Here is a 15,275-nt window from a genome sequence, read left to right as displayed (position 1 = left end):
ATTAAGATGTGTTAATTAAAACCATCTGTGAGTTTTCGCATTAAACCCCGGGAGACGGTGTAGGCCCGAGAGCCCGGACGAGCCGACTGACGGCCGTCCAAATCATATAACAGCTGAACGAAGTCCATCTGGTGGAGAATCAAACCACAGCAGAGACGCTGCAAACCTCAGCGCTGCCTTTTAATTACTGCCACCGCGACGATCCCTCGATCTGAAGCTGAGATGAGATACTTACTACAAATCTGCTGTTGACTTTCTCCAGGATCTGCTTCTCGTTGAGGGCCATAGACTCTCCTTTCCTCTTCTTTATCCTCTTCTTCTCCAGCTTCTTGCAGGCGTACATTTTCCCCGTGGCTCGTACCTGACAGGCACACACCTGCAGAGGACGGGGTGGAAGAAAAAGGACACGTTAGGATCCCTGAAAACATCATCATTTAAAAAAGAAAAATTTAAACCAACAAAACTATGGAAGCCCGTTTCCACCACACACAAAAAAGTATCTATAACTCGAAATTTCGAGTTATTTTCTCAAAATTTCAACTTATTAACTCAAAATTTTGAGAAAATAACTTGAAATTTTGAGTTCTGGATACATTTTTATTTTTTAGTGGTGGAAACGGGCTTCATTACAAAACCTCGCTGGAAACTGACTGAAAAAATCATGAAAACTAAAAAAAAAATCAAACTATTAACTGCAGCAAATGAGGAGGAAACGAGTTCACGTTGGATTCTATCACATAAACACACAGTTAAAGGAAACTTAATGTCTCAGCTGTAGTGACTTTTGTGAGGCAGCAGCAGTGTTAAGGTAAAGAAACAACTCACTACTGACAGGCTGAGAAACACAAGCTGTGGTAAAACAACCACATTTAAGCTTTTTCTTTTTGACACTGCAAATACAATTATGTTGTATTTGTTACAGTGACAATACACACATGATGGTTATCTTATCCAACATCATTCAGAGTGAAACTGTTCGACGCAGAAGAACCGAAACAAACCCTGGGTTTTGTTCAGATTTTGCCAAACTGTACCAGAGGAATGGATTTAAATCAGACATGCTTCATGGAGCTTGGACGCGGATCAAACATTGTTTTTCTTTCTGGAGAATGCGCGGAGGGTGGTGGGATCTTTGCGGTTTGTTGCTTCATTGTCTGCTCTGCTTGTCCCTTTTATTAACTTGTACAAACTTCAGAGGAGAGCATCCAGCTGTGTTCAGTGCAGTGTCCTCCTCCTTCTGGTAGTATCAGTGCTCAGATCATCCTCTGAGCCTGGAGGTAAGATTTGCATGGTTTCATTAAATATACTGAAGTTACTGTACAAAAGCAATCAGCTGACTCTGAGGGGGTCAGATGGGAGGCACTGAACGACCCCAGAGCCCCTCATGCAGGTCAAAGACGGTCAGAAAATGTTAGCACTCCGAATTGCCGTTGTGTATCACTTAAAGGTGTCCCCTGTTTTCTCCTCACCACGACCTTCCTTGTGGTTCCAGTAAATTCGACTCACCGTGATCTGAACCGACAAAACTGACCCTGACTTAATGTCCCCTGTTATCTCATGACCTGATGCGTATACGCCTAATCAGCTATCAGTGTTTGGAATTAAAACAGACTCGTCTCATTAGACGAACAGAGGGCACAGAGACACCATTCAGTGGTGTGTAACAGGATTTAGATGCCTCCGATAAAGTCCTTCATTTCAGGGGCCAAAGAAAAGATTGTGTTAGGAACACTGAACTCTTCTGCACGATTAGACCGTTTAAAGGTTTTAATGCATTTGTTTTAGTCTGACCTCAGTGAACAGCACCCATTTCTCTGAATCTAAATGACTGGAACGTAACTGACAATTTTTCCTTCTGCCCTGTGTTTCTTTGGCCAGTGTTAGGATCCACAAACTCATCTACAGCCTCTGATTTCTTAACGCTTGAGATTAAATCCAATAAAAACATGTCTTAAAGTCTAGAACTTTCTGACTTACCAATGCATAACTTTTCATTCAAATCTTCACTGACCTCAAATGAGGGCAGAGCCTCTGAACTTTTAACTCTTGTAACTTTACCTGTATATACTGTAGCTGCCCAAGAAAGATTGTTTTAATGACATTATGGCAACATAACACATTATAATTAAAGTAACAAAAACTTTCAGTACTCACCTCTCCAAAACCACCTTTTCCTAAAACTCTGTACTGTCTGAATGTATTTTTCGTCACTGGTTGCCTGTTTGACAGAGAGAAACTCACTTTAATAAATGTCCAGTTTAAAAACCAATGTACACGTGTTTAGAAATGAAATGACATGAAAAAAGGATGTTTAGGAAAGCTATAATGATGATATAGCTGAACCAGTTTAAAACCAGTTTAAAACTTGAAAGAAAAGCAGTGTTAAGTCTGCTCATTTTCCCTTTGTTTGTTTGTTTGTCTCCAATCAAGAAAAACAAAGAATTGCAAACAAACTTTAACTTCAGACACATACGAGCCGTATACATGTTACACGAAAAACAGCCATGTTTCTTTTATTACTTTATTTTTTTTATTATTTGTTAAGAGATAAAATTAGAGAGGTAGCCAGCTAACTGCTACTATGGTTATCAAACAGTTTGTAGGCTACTATTAGCATATCGGCTATCATTAGTTAAAAGAAACCCAGTTTTATCTATTAGAGCCTCGCTAGCCTGTTAGGAAATTGACTATGAGGAGAAAACTGTTTGGTCAGATGTTCAAGTCGTGGAGATTCTTTGTTTGGTTTTATGGACCAATTTTAACTTTTCGTCTTTGTCTAGCCAATGTTGGCTAATGCTAGCATGAGTGCTTATATAGATAAATTGCTAAAATTTCATTTGTTTTCTAATTGGATGTGTCAATAATTTTTTTGTTTGATTTTTTTTGTCCTCATAGTCTCTTTGTCAAAGGTAATGCTAATTAGCTATTAGCTTGACATCAGATGCTATCTATCAGTTAGCTATATAGTCAGTTTTCCTGGGGAGTAGGGAAAACCACTGATATTTGGTTTTAATCACCCATTGATAACTTGAATTAACAGCTATCATCTAAACTTTGTTAGAAGTGATCAACACTGAGTGTCTACTTAATACATCTGATTTAACAATAATCCATTACTTTGGTTTAATAAAAGTAGATTAAATAAGGCTACGTTCACACTGCAGGCGAAAGCGCATCAAATCGGACTTTTTTGACCCTATGCGACCCATATCCCATCATGCTATGACATTGTGAACGGCACAAATCCGACCTGGGCCACTTTCATATGTGGTACTGAATCGATACATATTTGTTTTAGAAAGCGACTGCTATTTGAACGGTCAAGTCGCATTAAATCCGTCTTTTACGTCACTGACACAGGACAGACGCCAATTATCAGCGCCCGAGAAGACATCGTGAACACTTCCTGGCCATCCAGTGAAACTGTTTAGAAGAAAACGTTGGAGAAACGTGAACATTTCATTTGTACTGTATAATCTGCAGATTCTGACAGAAATCTGCAACTATCCTTTGAAGCACCGCTCCTCTAAAACAGCAATAAGGATCATTATTAGGCCAAATGTAAATAACAAAATATCTTTATAACTTAAAGCAAAATTGTGAAACGTAAAGTCAGAAACAAGTCTTTATATTAAGGGCTATCAGTCAAACAATACTGTTTGCTCTGGGTCTAAACAGAGCGCGTTGTGTGTGACGTCTTCTTTTGCGCATGAGGCCGCTTTGAGCGTTCACACTAGAGCGCGTTGGCTGTCGCATTTGTAGTGTGAACGAGCAGACAAAAAAAATCGGATTTGATCAAAAAATCGGATGTGAGCATTAAGACATGCAGTGTGAACGTAGCCTAAGTGTCTTGTTTTGATCTTCAGGTGACCGTTACTTTAATAATGACTTATTGTGTGAAAACTATAAGATACCAGCAGCTCTGCATGCCACCTGTTTGAACAATGCAGTGGTTTGAAATACAGTTTTTCTGTTGACAGACAGTCGTTGGTAAATGGATTGCAGAGAACCGCACACTGTTGTAAACCAGCACCACTGATCTGGACCCTCCTGGGATCAACACTCTCATCTCATCAGCCCTTTTGGGCATTTTGGTCATCCAACCGGGTAATTTAAATGGACCCTGGGGCACAGGCTCATTAAACCTGATGACTCATTTACTGCTTAATGAGCCATGGGATGAAAATTCTCCTATTTCTTTTTTCACATTTGCATTTTTTAGTATTTAGTATTTAGTATTTATTTATTTATTGTCATTGTCAAGAACAATGAAATTGCGTTTGGGGCTTCCATACAACCCAAAAAAAAGAAGAAAATAATAAATACCCCTTAAAACCCAAGTGTACATATTTAACCCAGTGTGACTCCAATGCAATAAGACAATCCTTAGCAATAATGTTCGTAGAAATTCAGACAAAGACCTGAGAAACATGACAAAATACAACAATGCAACCCATTCAATATTATTGTACTGTGAGATATGATATCAGATATGATAGTTATCTATTTAAGAAAGAGGGGGGGGGCAGGAGGGGGAAGAGAATAAAGATATGATGCACCAATGCAGACCAGTTCATTGCTATTAAGAAGTTGGATATGGTTATTGTCCGTGAGAGGGGGGCAGAGAGTTCAGGAGCCTCACAGCCTTAATAATTGGCATTCGTTTTGTATATTTGCATTAAGCACATGTGACATCCTTCGTGCTTTTATTGGCAAATTTCTCTGCCAACAATCATCTGATGTATTCAAATGGAAATCACAAGGAATATGGAAAGTTACTAGCAACAAAAGCACCACTCTCTCTGCTGCCCTGCATATTAAAACGTGCAGTAGCCCTCACTATTAATTTGTTAATATCTTTTTATTGACAGTGTTGGAACATACTCTAATGAAACTCAAAGATTTTCTCCATCTTTCTCTTTAGGCTTTAATAGCGTGTGGACTGATTTCTATGTGATAGGTTGATAAAGTCACACTGATGCTTACGTCCAATTCCCTTTCCTAATTTCCCAGCATCAACAATGAGCAACACTAGCTAGCATTAGCTTACAAACAACACAACTCCACATACAGGCGAAAAACAATCACAGATCCAGCTTCTGATTTAAATTGAGACACAGCTAGCTAACAGGGTGGGAAGCAAATAATAAATTATTGACATTACTTTGAGAGCCAGTTTCCCCGTTTAGGTTTCTTCACTCTCTCTGACTGCACTCCTGCATCATCAGCTGCTTACTATCAGCCATTACCCAGCCCTGCTAAATCAGCCCCATTAGTCTGCGGACGTATTCTTCTCTTGAGTTAGTCAGTCTGTCTCGTTTTTCCAGCAAGAGAGCAATCTGCCTGCACGAGAGAAGCTTTTAAGAAGTACTGACAGGGAAAAATTACTTTCCTTCTTGTCGTCACGTCTGACACTTTTCTCTCCTTACTTGAAGCACAAAGATGTCGTTCATCTTTAAGTTCACCAATTAAATCCAAATGTCAGATTTGTTTTGTCCCTTTGTGTCTTTTTGCCTAAGTTAATAAAAGGCAGAGATTCTGAGGTTTATTCAGATTGTGACTTGGTAGCTTTAGTTGAACATTTACTCAAATTTAGGCTTATTTATCAGTTTCTGGCCTCTGATCAGGAGGCTGGAAGAAATTGAGGTATTATGTTTTATAATCTTGTTGGAGACCAAAGGCAAGATGAAAATACCATAATCTCCATTAGGCATTTAATTATTTTCTATCTGAATAAAGTTTAGATTGCTTTACTTTGGTTCTTAGCAGTCCAAGATGGGGAGTGTCCCTGTTGGATAAGACTACAATCCTTGTTTTTGTTCTGATCATATTTCTGAGTTAAACTGCAAGAAGTCATTGAGTTTTTAATGCCAGGCAGACAGAAGTACAGGGAGGACTCTTTCTTTTCAGGACTAAATGAGACATAACTGGCAGTCATTAGTTTATTTCTATAAAGAGGTCCAAGGTCTAAGCCCTGTGGGACCCCACATGCTATCTTTAAGTGATGACGTGATGAATCCTGCTTCCAGGCCCAAATTACTCTGTGTTTATTAAGGCTGTTGTGTTTTTAAAGCTCAGTTTTTAAAACCTTACGATGTAACTACAGCCCAGCCCATGCAGCAGTATATGAATGACTAACCTCGTATTGTGGATGGATTATCTCAGTTGTTCTCCTGGCTGAAGTTTGGTCCGTTTACAGCATCCTGCCATGCGATTGCATTTGTCCCTAACCATCGGGAACTCTCACGTTAACTTTTATCAAGTGGAAAAAAGCGTTCCAGCTTAACTGTGTTTATGTTATGCTAACATAGCTGTGTCGCTAGCCACCAGGTAGCACAACATTATATACCAGCTCGTCCAACTTCAGTAACCCTACAAACGTCACTGCTGTTTAGTTTTCTGTCTTCATTTATGTTGGAAGTGATAGCAGAGCTGTACGTTTGAATGTTTCAGAAATCTCTCAGTCAGAGCATGCTATCTCATGTTTAGGTGCAAACTAGCGAGCTAACTTCCTGCTAACTTCTAACTCCGTTAAATTTCATAAATCCTGTTTTCATGGATGCCTGGATGTTAAGCTTAATTGTTACACCTGGTAAAGCAGCAACGCTGATCTTTTGAGCACAAACCTGACTATAATTCTTTTAGCCTTGCTGAGCAAAACAACTTCAGGTAAATTTTTTGACTACACTGAGCAAATCAGTGAATTATATTTCCGAACTATAAATGAGCTAAATTTTCTACTGCCCTCTTAGAGTGACTAAAAATGACATGCAGCTTTATGTAAAACAATTTCTTGGCTCAAGCTGTCTCTCTGATAACTGCGTGGAGACATCTTGAATGACCACGACTTTAATCTCTGTCAGTCAGCAGCACGGCAGCCTGGCTTTACTGCTAAAAGAGAACTTCCACTTATGATGCTCATTTCTCATGATTTTGCCTCATTTAAAGGAAGGAATTCAGAGCTAGTCCTTGAAACTTCAGTCGATGAACTGAGAAGTTTGAGGTCAACAACCCTCCGCAGTTCCCGGAAAACCGATCACGCTAAACCCTTTAAAAAACTGTTAAACGGCATGTGAGGCTGGAACAAACGAGACTTGTGTTTTATATCTGCTAAACGTGGATCCCTGTAAGATTCCCTGGTTTCCCAAGAGTGTTGTTTCCGCTAATCCATCATGAGCATAAGTTTAAACAATGAAAGCAAAATAGTCTGCAGGATCCAGAGTTTGTTTGCGGCATCGCTGAAGTTTTCAAAGTGGAGACTGGGAACCATCAGAGAAGCAAACAAACCTGACAAAACTGCCATTATGCCATTGTGTGTCGGCTTACTCCACCACAAACAAATTAACAAAGCACTCATCAGAGCGTGCTTACAGCTGAATACCAGGAATCAGGACCCTGGTGTTTCCTGGGAATCCTCATCAGGAGAAGTCCCTGTGGGAAGTCTGGATTTTGGCTTGTGGATATTTTTCTCAGTGTTGAAAGAAGAAACTATTTCTTCCAATTACTCTGTGTGTTAAAGTGGCAGCGCAGTCATGTGACAGAATATCCTAAGGGAAAAGTTATGGTCGCCAGATGTGACCTTGAGTGGTTTCACTGCGTCCTTCGAGCAGCTGCAGGTCGCTTCATAATTAACCAAACATTTCTAAGGAAGCCACACTGAAATCTTAAAAAAAACAAGTGTGACACACAAGACTAAAGAAGAAGAACTTCTTTCATTGCTGGTTCACAAAGATTTGCTTGATCTCAATTCTCTATAAACAGCTTCCCTTTTACTTTTCTTGCAAATGAGCGATAACAAATTAATTAAATACTAATGTGTGAGCCCTGCCACAGACTTGTCCAGTATGGCTGCTGTGATAGGCTGCAGCCCTCCCAAAACATGAACTGGTTAGTGGAAAAAAAAGTAATTTTTTATTGTCAAATGTTTCTTTTTGCCAAACTGCAGTTCGTTCATAGACCACCAGGGGGCTGTGGCCCACACTTTGAGACTAGGGCTGGGTATTGTCACTGATTTCTAGAATCGATTCAATTCCGATTCACAAGGTCCTGAATCGATTCGATTTAATTCGATTCGATTCGATTTAAATCTGGGAAATTTTGACAGTCAGAAATATAATTCAGATCAGTACATTTACATATTTTTGTATCAATAAAAAGGAAGCTGACACACGCAAGACTTTATCACAGGTGTAAGCGTCACAGCAGATGCCTTTGTGTCAAAGTAGCTGAGATTAAAACACAGAAAAACATGAAGGTGATTTTCCTGGCCTGGGATTTTATACAAATATTCTGCAGTACATCAAAAACGAAAGAAAACCATTAATTAATGAACATTACCTCTGACGTTACAGTGGTTTTATTAGAGACACGGCTAAGCATTTTGCATTTTGAATAATTAATAATAGTTTAAATTTGTTCAGTATTGAACAGCAGAAATGAGGTTTTCTTTTCGGAAGAATGTAAAAGGGAAAAAAACAGCAGCCGACAGCCTGTAAACAACAGTAGACTTGTGCATAACAAGCAAGCGAATAATGAAGAAAGGGAAACTGTTCGAGAGAGAGAGAGAGAGAGAGCTGTGCATGGCAGTGGAAGCAAAACAGTAAAAGAGTGAATTCATGACGATGTTTATGTGAAGCGTTTGGATCTTCTTTTGCTGCTGGTTCGGTCAATATTGTTTGGAGAGACATCAAAGTAACAGCTTTAGAATCGGCTCATAAAGGGCGTGAACACAAAGCGCCGACCCGCCGACAGATCAGAATCAGCGAGCTGTCGGCTTTCAGCCCCGACCGTGAGAAAGGCGACATCTAACTGATTCTGATCCGCGGGTCGCGCTGTGTGTTTAAGTCTATGTGCAGAATCCCTGTACCTGCTCTCATTTACTGTCTTAACTGTTTGGTGGTTCTTGAAATTTTGTGAGATGTCACCAGAGATTCTGGCATTTCGGGCAAAATAAATTTATATTAAAAAATCGATTCAGGATTTTAATGAATCGATTTTACGTTATCCAAGCCAGAATCGATTTTAATCGATGAATCGATTATAAAAACCCACCCTTATTTGAGATACCCTGCTGTGTCTATTTTCTGGTGTGATTTAAAAACGATCTACAGCGCCATCTGCTGTGTATAAAAACATGGACGTCTCTTTCAGCCAACCAGCAGGGGCCGACTGCTTGATTTTTATAGGAAGTCCAATTGTTTAAGTACTCCCTGTGCCAGGAGCAGTTGGGTTTTTTCTGCTCTAGGATGTGTACGATGTCACAGAAGCCACACCCACCTTCAAACCTCAAAGAATCCAGGAATAGAAAAGTGTAGCTGAAGGTGAATCGCTGCTCTTGCTTCAGGTATTTAGGAGTTGTTTGCAGGACACGTTGGAGCTGTTTGGAGAGATTGTCATCCTTTGTTTTTCTGTAAACCTGTTATCGCTCAGCACAGCTCTGTGGAAGCGTTTATCTCTTATTTCTGAAGATGTGATTAGACACTGCTCGGTCACACTGCATGATTGAGCAAACGCCCTCGGGTGTTGCTTGAAATTCTGCAGAACCCCCTGTAGGCTGTCTGTTCGAGTAGCTACCCCATAGTAGTCAACAGAAAAGTGAAACATCCCCATTGAGCAATTTCCAAATCAGATTTTTAAACGTGTGACGGTGATTTTGTTTGTAAAGACTGTTCTCACCCCCCCGGGGAGATTGAAGGACACTGATGAAGCAGCTGAGCGTGTTCGTACTGGTCCTGTGGAGGATTTAGTGCCTCTGAATGTGCCTGAGTTATTTTTTTTAAGTTGAAAAAGTTGCTGCACACAGAGAGCAGAAAGAAAGAAGGAGAAAGTCGGTGTTTATGCTTAAATGTTACCTCTCCAGCCATTTCCACTGGAGGAACCTGTTGTAGTACATGCTGTCGAGGTAGTCTGCGAAGGGCGCCATGCTCAGGTAGTCGTGGATCAGTCTGGAAAACACACAACACAACAGCTGTCAGTTTCACACTGAATTCAGCTTCATCACTGAGAGATCTCCGATCATTTAAGTCATTTAAGTCAACAATCTAATTATTTCTGCGTCTCCTGTTTGCTGTGACCTCACTGGTCTCGTTGGGTTAAGGTGAACCTCACACTGGACTCAGGAAAATGAAGGATTTTCGGGTATTTTATTCCCTTCATGTGGACACAAACCCGCCGAGTTGAACATGACTTTGTTGTGAGTTGGGATGTTCCTGGTGACACTTTATTAGTGATTAAACGACTCAGAGGGGCTCAGAGCAGAGCTAATGGTCCTCCACATCGAAAGAAGTCAGTCCATGCTCAGGACACTGAGTAGGACACCTCCCAGCAGACCCCTACTAGGAGGAGGGACATGCTGCAGAGATGATATAACATGTCTGGCTTCAGAGTCCCACACTGTCTCTGCGGATGAGCTGGTGGAGGTGCTGCTCCATCCTGCACTCAGATAAGCAATATGGACGGATGGCTGGACAACGGAGAGATCTCAGACTAGTCGAGTCATCTAAAAGCCAGACCAAAAAAAGGTACAGTGCAGACTAACTCTGTGGCGAGGCGTGGTCTGTGATGCTGCTGCAGGTGAGATGGACGCACCTGCACGGCATCTGCAATCACCTCGCCAGTGCAAAAGGCTGTGCTGTTGTCATTAGTTTTGTTGTTGTTGGTATGTGTCCGGCTGTGAGCTGCAGCCAAGGTGTTTGAGTGTACAGCAACCGTTAATAAGATGCTGCAAAGCATGCAAACATCGCTGGGTCTGTCGTGGTTTTATCACAAACCCGTTTGCTTATTTCCTGTTTTGGATGCTCCTGAAATCCTGCAGGTCTGCCAGTAAACCTCCTCTCTTGCACACACCTCTTCTTCGGTCATCAGTGTCCTCAATGAGACTTTGCTTCGATGCACAGGCTTTTTAAATTACAGCGTTAGCCATAAATGTTTCATCCTTGGGTGCCCTGTATGCATCCTGCAGGAAGCCTCCGGTGGACGTTAGAGGAACTGCAGGTTACCCTCAGGTGGGCAGCCACAGAGTGACCCACACAGAGCTTTGAATGGTCTACTGTCAGCTGTAAGTTGACGCACGATGGCTGCTTTACATTTGCAGTTCAGAGATCGCGGTGTTGATTTTGCCTCTCTGCGCTGCATCACGCCTACGCAGCGGTGAAGAGGACGTTACTCAACATGTGAGTGTTGTTAGCACACCGCATCAGAGAAGCAGCATTAAATGTATTCATATTATTTTTACAACCTGCTCAAGTCAAACTTTTCTTTTCCTTTTTTTAGTTAGTTTTGTTTTACGTCATCTGCAGCCTGACAAACAGCCACCGATACTGGAGACGTTACAAAGACTCAGGGCTTTAAAATGAACCTGCGATTATTGGAATTTCATTGTCACGCATCTCTCTGTAGTGCTGTCGGCTCTTTGCCTCACATTCTGAAGCACCGTGAGGCGACTGTTGTTGTGGTTTGGTGTGATATAAATAAAACTGAATTGAATTATTGTTGCGTAACAAAAACCCCAGAAACACTCCAGCAAACGTTATTAGACGGAGAACTCTTCGGACGTTTGGTCCTCCTCTGGGCCAATCATAACCCCTCACACACACAACACTCAGGACACAAGTTTGAAAAAACCGTTGACTTTATCACCTTCTAAAAATCGACGCTGCTCTGAACTCTGACTTCAGTTGGACTCGAGCCTTGTGACTTTTAAAGACTTCGCACAGGGCCGACATCAAAGCCCGGCTGCCGGTTTCTCTGCAGGGCCCTCGATGTTTACCAGAGATATTTCTGGATAAGCGCTAACGCCGACACCCTCGACACAAAGGGATGTTTTATTTCACGCAGAATGGATAAAGTCTGTCATATCTGCACAACTGAATCTCTTATATTTGACATTAAGTGGCAATTTCTCTGCCGCGCCTACACAAACAGGGCATTGTTCAAACAAACGCCGATTCGTTTCCAAGCTCATCACACGCTCGGAAAACCTGCAGCTTCTCAAACGTAGATGTAATCACATTTTCCTTCATGTGTCCATAAAATGAAGCGTCTGAGTGGGAAGATTCTGGGGGAAATCTTTTTTTGTGACGCAGAGACAAAACGCACATCACTGCCCATCCACAGAGTCGGGTTAAAGCCGCAGCAGGTGAAGCAGAATATTCCAGATCTTGTGATATTCCCAGTAAAGTGAAGCAGCTTGGACTTGAGATAGGATCTGGATGCGGCACATTCATCTTTCTGTCTGACGCTGCTCGTCTTATTTTGTTGGAGTCAGCTGTTGGTGCCGTTACTCGTGTGTTTGACCATCATCAGGTAAATGCTGACGCCATAAACGAGTCCTAGAGTTCAAAGGCTTTTTGTGAGAAAGCATGAACAAAGAGAGCAGCTGTTGTATTTTAAATATTTCGAGGTAAAAGAATACATTTGACTCAGCTGATTTAATTTATTTACCCTGAAACGGAAACTGTTTCTTACTCCAGTTTGTAAATGGTGCTGTGGGGATCCCAGCTTTACTCAACTGCAGTGAAAGGGAAGGTTAAAAGTACTGATTGAGTCAACAACCATATTATTTTGGTTTTATGGGTTTCCACTGTGGTTTGTAAACTCTGATGTCATTAGATGTACATTAGAGTCAGGAAATAGCACCTCGGCCTGTTCATGGGTTTCCTAATAATAATATCTGGTGACATCTTTGGTTGGCGAATGGTCTCAGCTCTGAATGTTTCCTTTTCTGATTTTCTTTGAAAACAGTTTGTTATGGACTGGTTTCACTGGTCTGAAACTGACTGAGGATTCTTGTTTCAGCCTCAGGGCTGCTTACTCCGGACTGTAAGGTGTGTGGGGGGGGTCTCAGATTTAATTTCTTTGATTTATCTAACAGCTTAGGTTTTACATTTGTGTTACAAGTCACTTTTTGTTTATGTGTGTTTTTTGGTAGTATCCCCTTGCCCAGTGAAAACCTCTCAACTTTAATGTTCCTGGGGTCCAAGGTGAGCGAGAGTCTGAACAAGCACATTAATCAAACCTTAAAAAAGCTGATCTGATTAAACTGGGGAAATATATCCAAAAGAACAGCAAACAAATCCTTAAAAACCCTGCAATCTTACTTGGTACAGTCCTTGAAGAGGTCTTTGCAGGCCTCCTGCTGCAGCCTCTCTGTGCACTGAGCCATCATGGCCTCCTCCACCTCAGGCACGTGGTCCTCTGACTGCACAGGGAAAAAAACACATGAAATCCAGGTGAAAACAGTGAATCAGCTCCGACTGTAACTCTGACAGAGAGAGCCGGACGGATGAGGTTTGAGACGGAGCTGGGAGGTGTTTGTGTTCGTCTGCAGGTTCAGACCTGCACGTTCGCGCTCACACAGAATTAGCAGGAAACATCAGGGCGGAGCTTCAGCCTGAACCGAGGCCTGAACTACGAGGCGAGGCCAGGATTTCTTTCTGTTATCTGGCTTCACTGATCCTGACACAGGCAATGACCAATCAGAGTATCAGAAGCACAGATGCTGGTCAGGCATCAGACTACCTATCTCACCTGGCCTGGAAACACCTGAGGTAGAGAGAAAAGACTTTTGACCCTCTTACTATCAAACACAGAGATCTGATTGGTCAGCAGGCGGTGATCTCTTATGTCAAACATAACCTTCGCCTGCTGAGAAGTGAACCACCTTCATGACACTGAAACTTCAGGATTATCCTGAACCTCACAAACCCTCCTTCATAGTTCAGGCCTCAGGACTGCAGGTAGTTACATCATCATAAGGTCAGCCAATGAGCGGCTCTGCTCCCATCATCATCCATCATCAGCTGATTAAATCTGATTTTCCATCAGATTTCCTTCTTGACGAGCCGGACTGAGCGCTTCCTCCTGAGTGATGCGTTCAGGGACGCTCTAGAGGCAGGTGTTTTTAAAATTCAACCACAGTGGGGGCATTTAACAGAAGACAGTCGAACCGTCTGCTACAAAACTGGCTGAAAAAATAATAACAGTAAAAAACTAAAAAATACAAATAAATTTAGCACTTTGTCCAAAACTCAGTGACTCTATTCAGTCTGCTGTGATGACGAGTTTTATTAATTTAATAATTTACATGTATTTTGAATAAAATTATAAAATAAATCTATAGTGCACACTGTCACAGCACACTGGTACCGACAGACAGAAACAATGTAAAACATGGAAAAGATTTGACGACTTTTGGTCTGATATTTTTGTCAATGAATGCATCATTAATAAAAGTTTAAATCACTCCGACAGAGCTCCTCTGCTACTTTGACAACAAAACTGATGTTTTGTTGTCAAATTCAAGATCGTCCAATGCAATAATTTTCTTTAAACATCACAGTTTGGACACTTTTCAGGTGATTTTTGTAGATATTTTATGTTTGTGACACATTTAATGACCAAAAGCCAGTGGAAACCTTTTGGTCATTTGATGGTCGTTGGTCTTCAGTTTGGGCTTGTTTCTATATCTTCCTGCTTCAGAGGGAAATGAGCTTTGAGCTATCTCTGATCCTGTACATGTGGGCAATAAACAAAAATACTAACAGATATCATCCTAATAAAAATAAAACCATGTCAGACCTGACAGGAAACATCAGAAAGTACCTTTGGGTTGAAGTATTTTTCGATGAGCTCCTGTCCGCACTCCTTCCTCTTCTCATCCGGCGTCACCTCGTAATCCGCCTGCAGAGAAACGCACACATCAGCATGCTGTCAGCAGGCGCTAATACTCAAATAACACAATCTGAGGACAAAACTGTGCTCAACTTATCTCAGTGAATTCATTTACTGCCATGACCTGAGTTTACTTTTTGTTTGTGACATTATGTTCTAGGGCCTTTGTATTTCTTAGTACGAAGAAAGTTTAACCAAGAAGGCTTTAGCGCCTGAACCTACACAGGTAGCTTTTAGCATTAAATCCAAGCAAGTCAATTTTAATGTTTGAGGCAAACTCAGTAACTTATCAATTATTGCTGAGTATTTTTTAATCACTTGAAATAAAGTCGTTTTCGTAATTAGGGTTAACCAAGTAATTCTTAGCAATTAACAATAATCAATTAGCTTTTAGCTACTGATGCTAACCAAGTAGTTTTTAGCAATTGATGCTAACCAAGTAGCATTTAGCAATTGACGCGAAACAGGTTGCTTTTAGCATTTGAGGCTAAGTAGTTTTTAGCAATTGATGCTAACCGGGTTGCTTTTAGCTTCTGAGGCTAAGTAGTTTTTAGCAATTGATGCTAACTGGGTAGCTTTTAGCATTTTAAACTAACTAAAGAGTT

The 15,275-nt window shown here is 41.1% G+C and overlaps 1 protein-coding gene across 1 annotated transcript in view; it reads right to left on the bottom strand.

The window, feature by feature from the left end:
- The window catches only part of grk6 (G protein-coupled receptor kinase 6), a 49,956-nt gene that overhangs the window by 9,868 nt on the left and 24,813 nt on the right, over positions 1-15,275 (bottom strand). The window contains exons 4-8 of the mRNA XM_085364729.1: positions 14,602-14,679; positions 13,098-13,198; positions 9,852-9,944; positions 2,155-2,218; positions 236-376 (exon numbers count right to left, since the gene is read on the bottom strand). Of these exons, the coding sequence (XP_085220855.1) occupies positions 236-376; positions 2,155-2,218; positions 9,852-9,944; positions 13,098-13,198; positions 14,602-14,679 (477 nt within the window). The remainder of the gene's footprint in view (positions 1-235; positions 377-2,154; positions 2,219-9,851; positions 9,945-13,097; positions 13,199-14,601; positions 14,680-15,275) is intronic.

This window comes from Diplotaxodon limnothrissa, linkage group LG10 (genome assembly GCF_057381915.1).
Source record: "Diplotaxodon limnothrissa isolate DT_005_m linkage group LG10, D_limnothrissa_male_GT1.1, whole genome shotgun sequence".
In the NCBI taxonomy this organism is placed as follows: Eukaryota; Metazoa; Chordata; class Actinopteri; order Cichliformes; family Cichlidae; genus Diplotaxodon; species Diplotaxodon limnothrissa.
The sequence above is the reverse complement of the archived record's forward strand: the minus strand, read 5'-3'. Positions and strand labels throughout refer to the sequence as shown.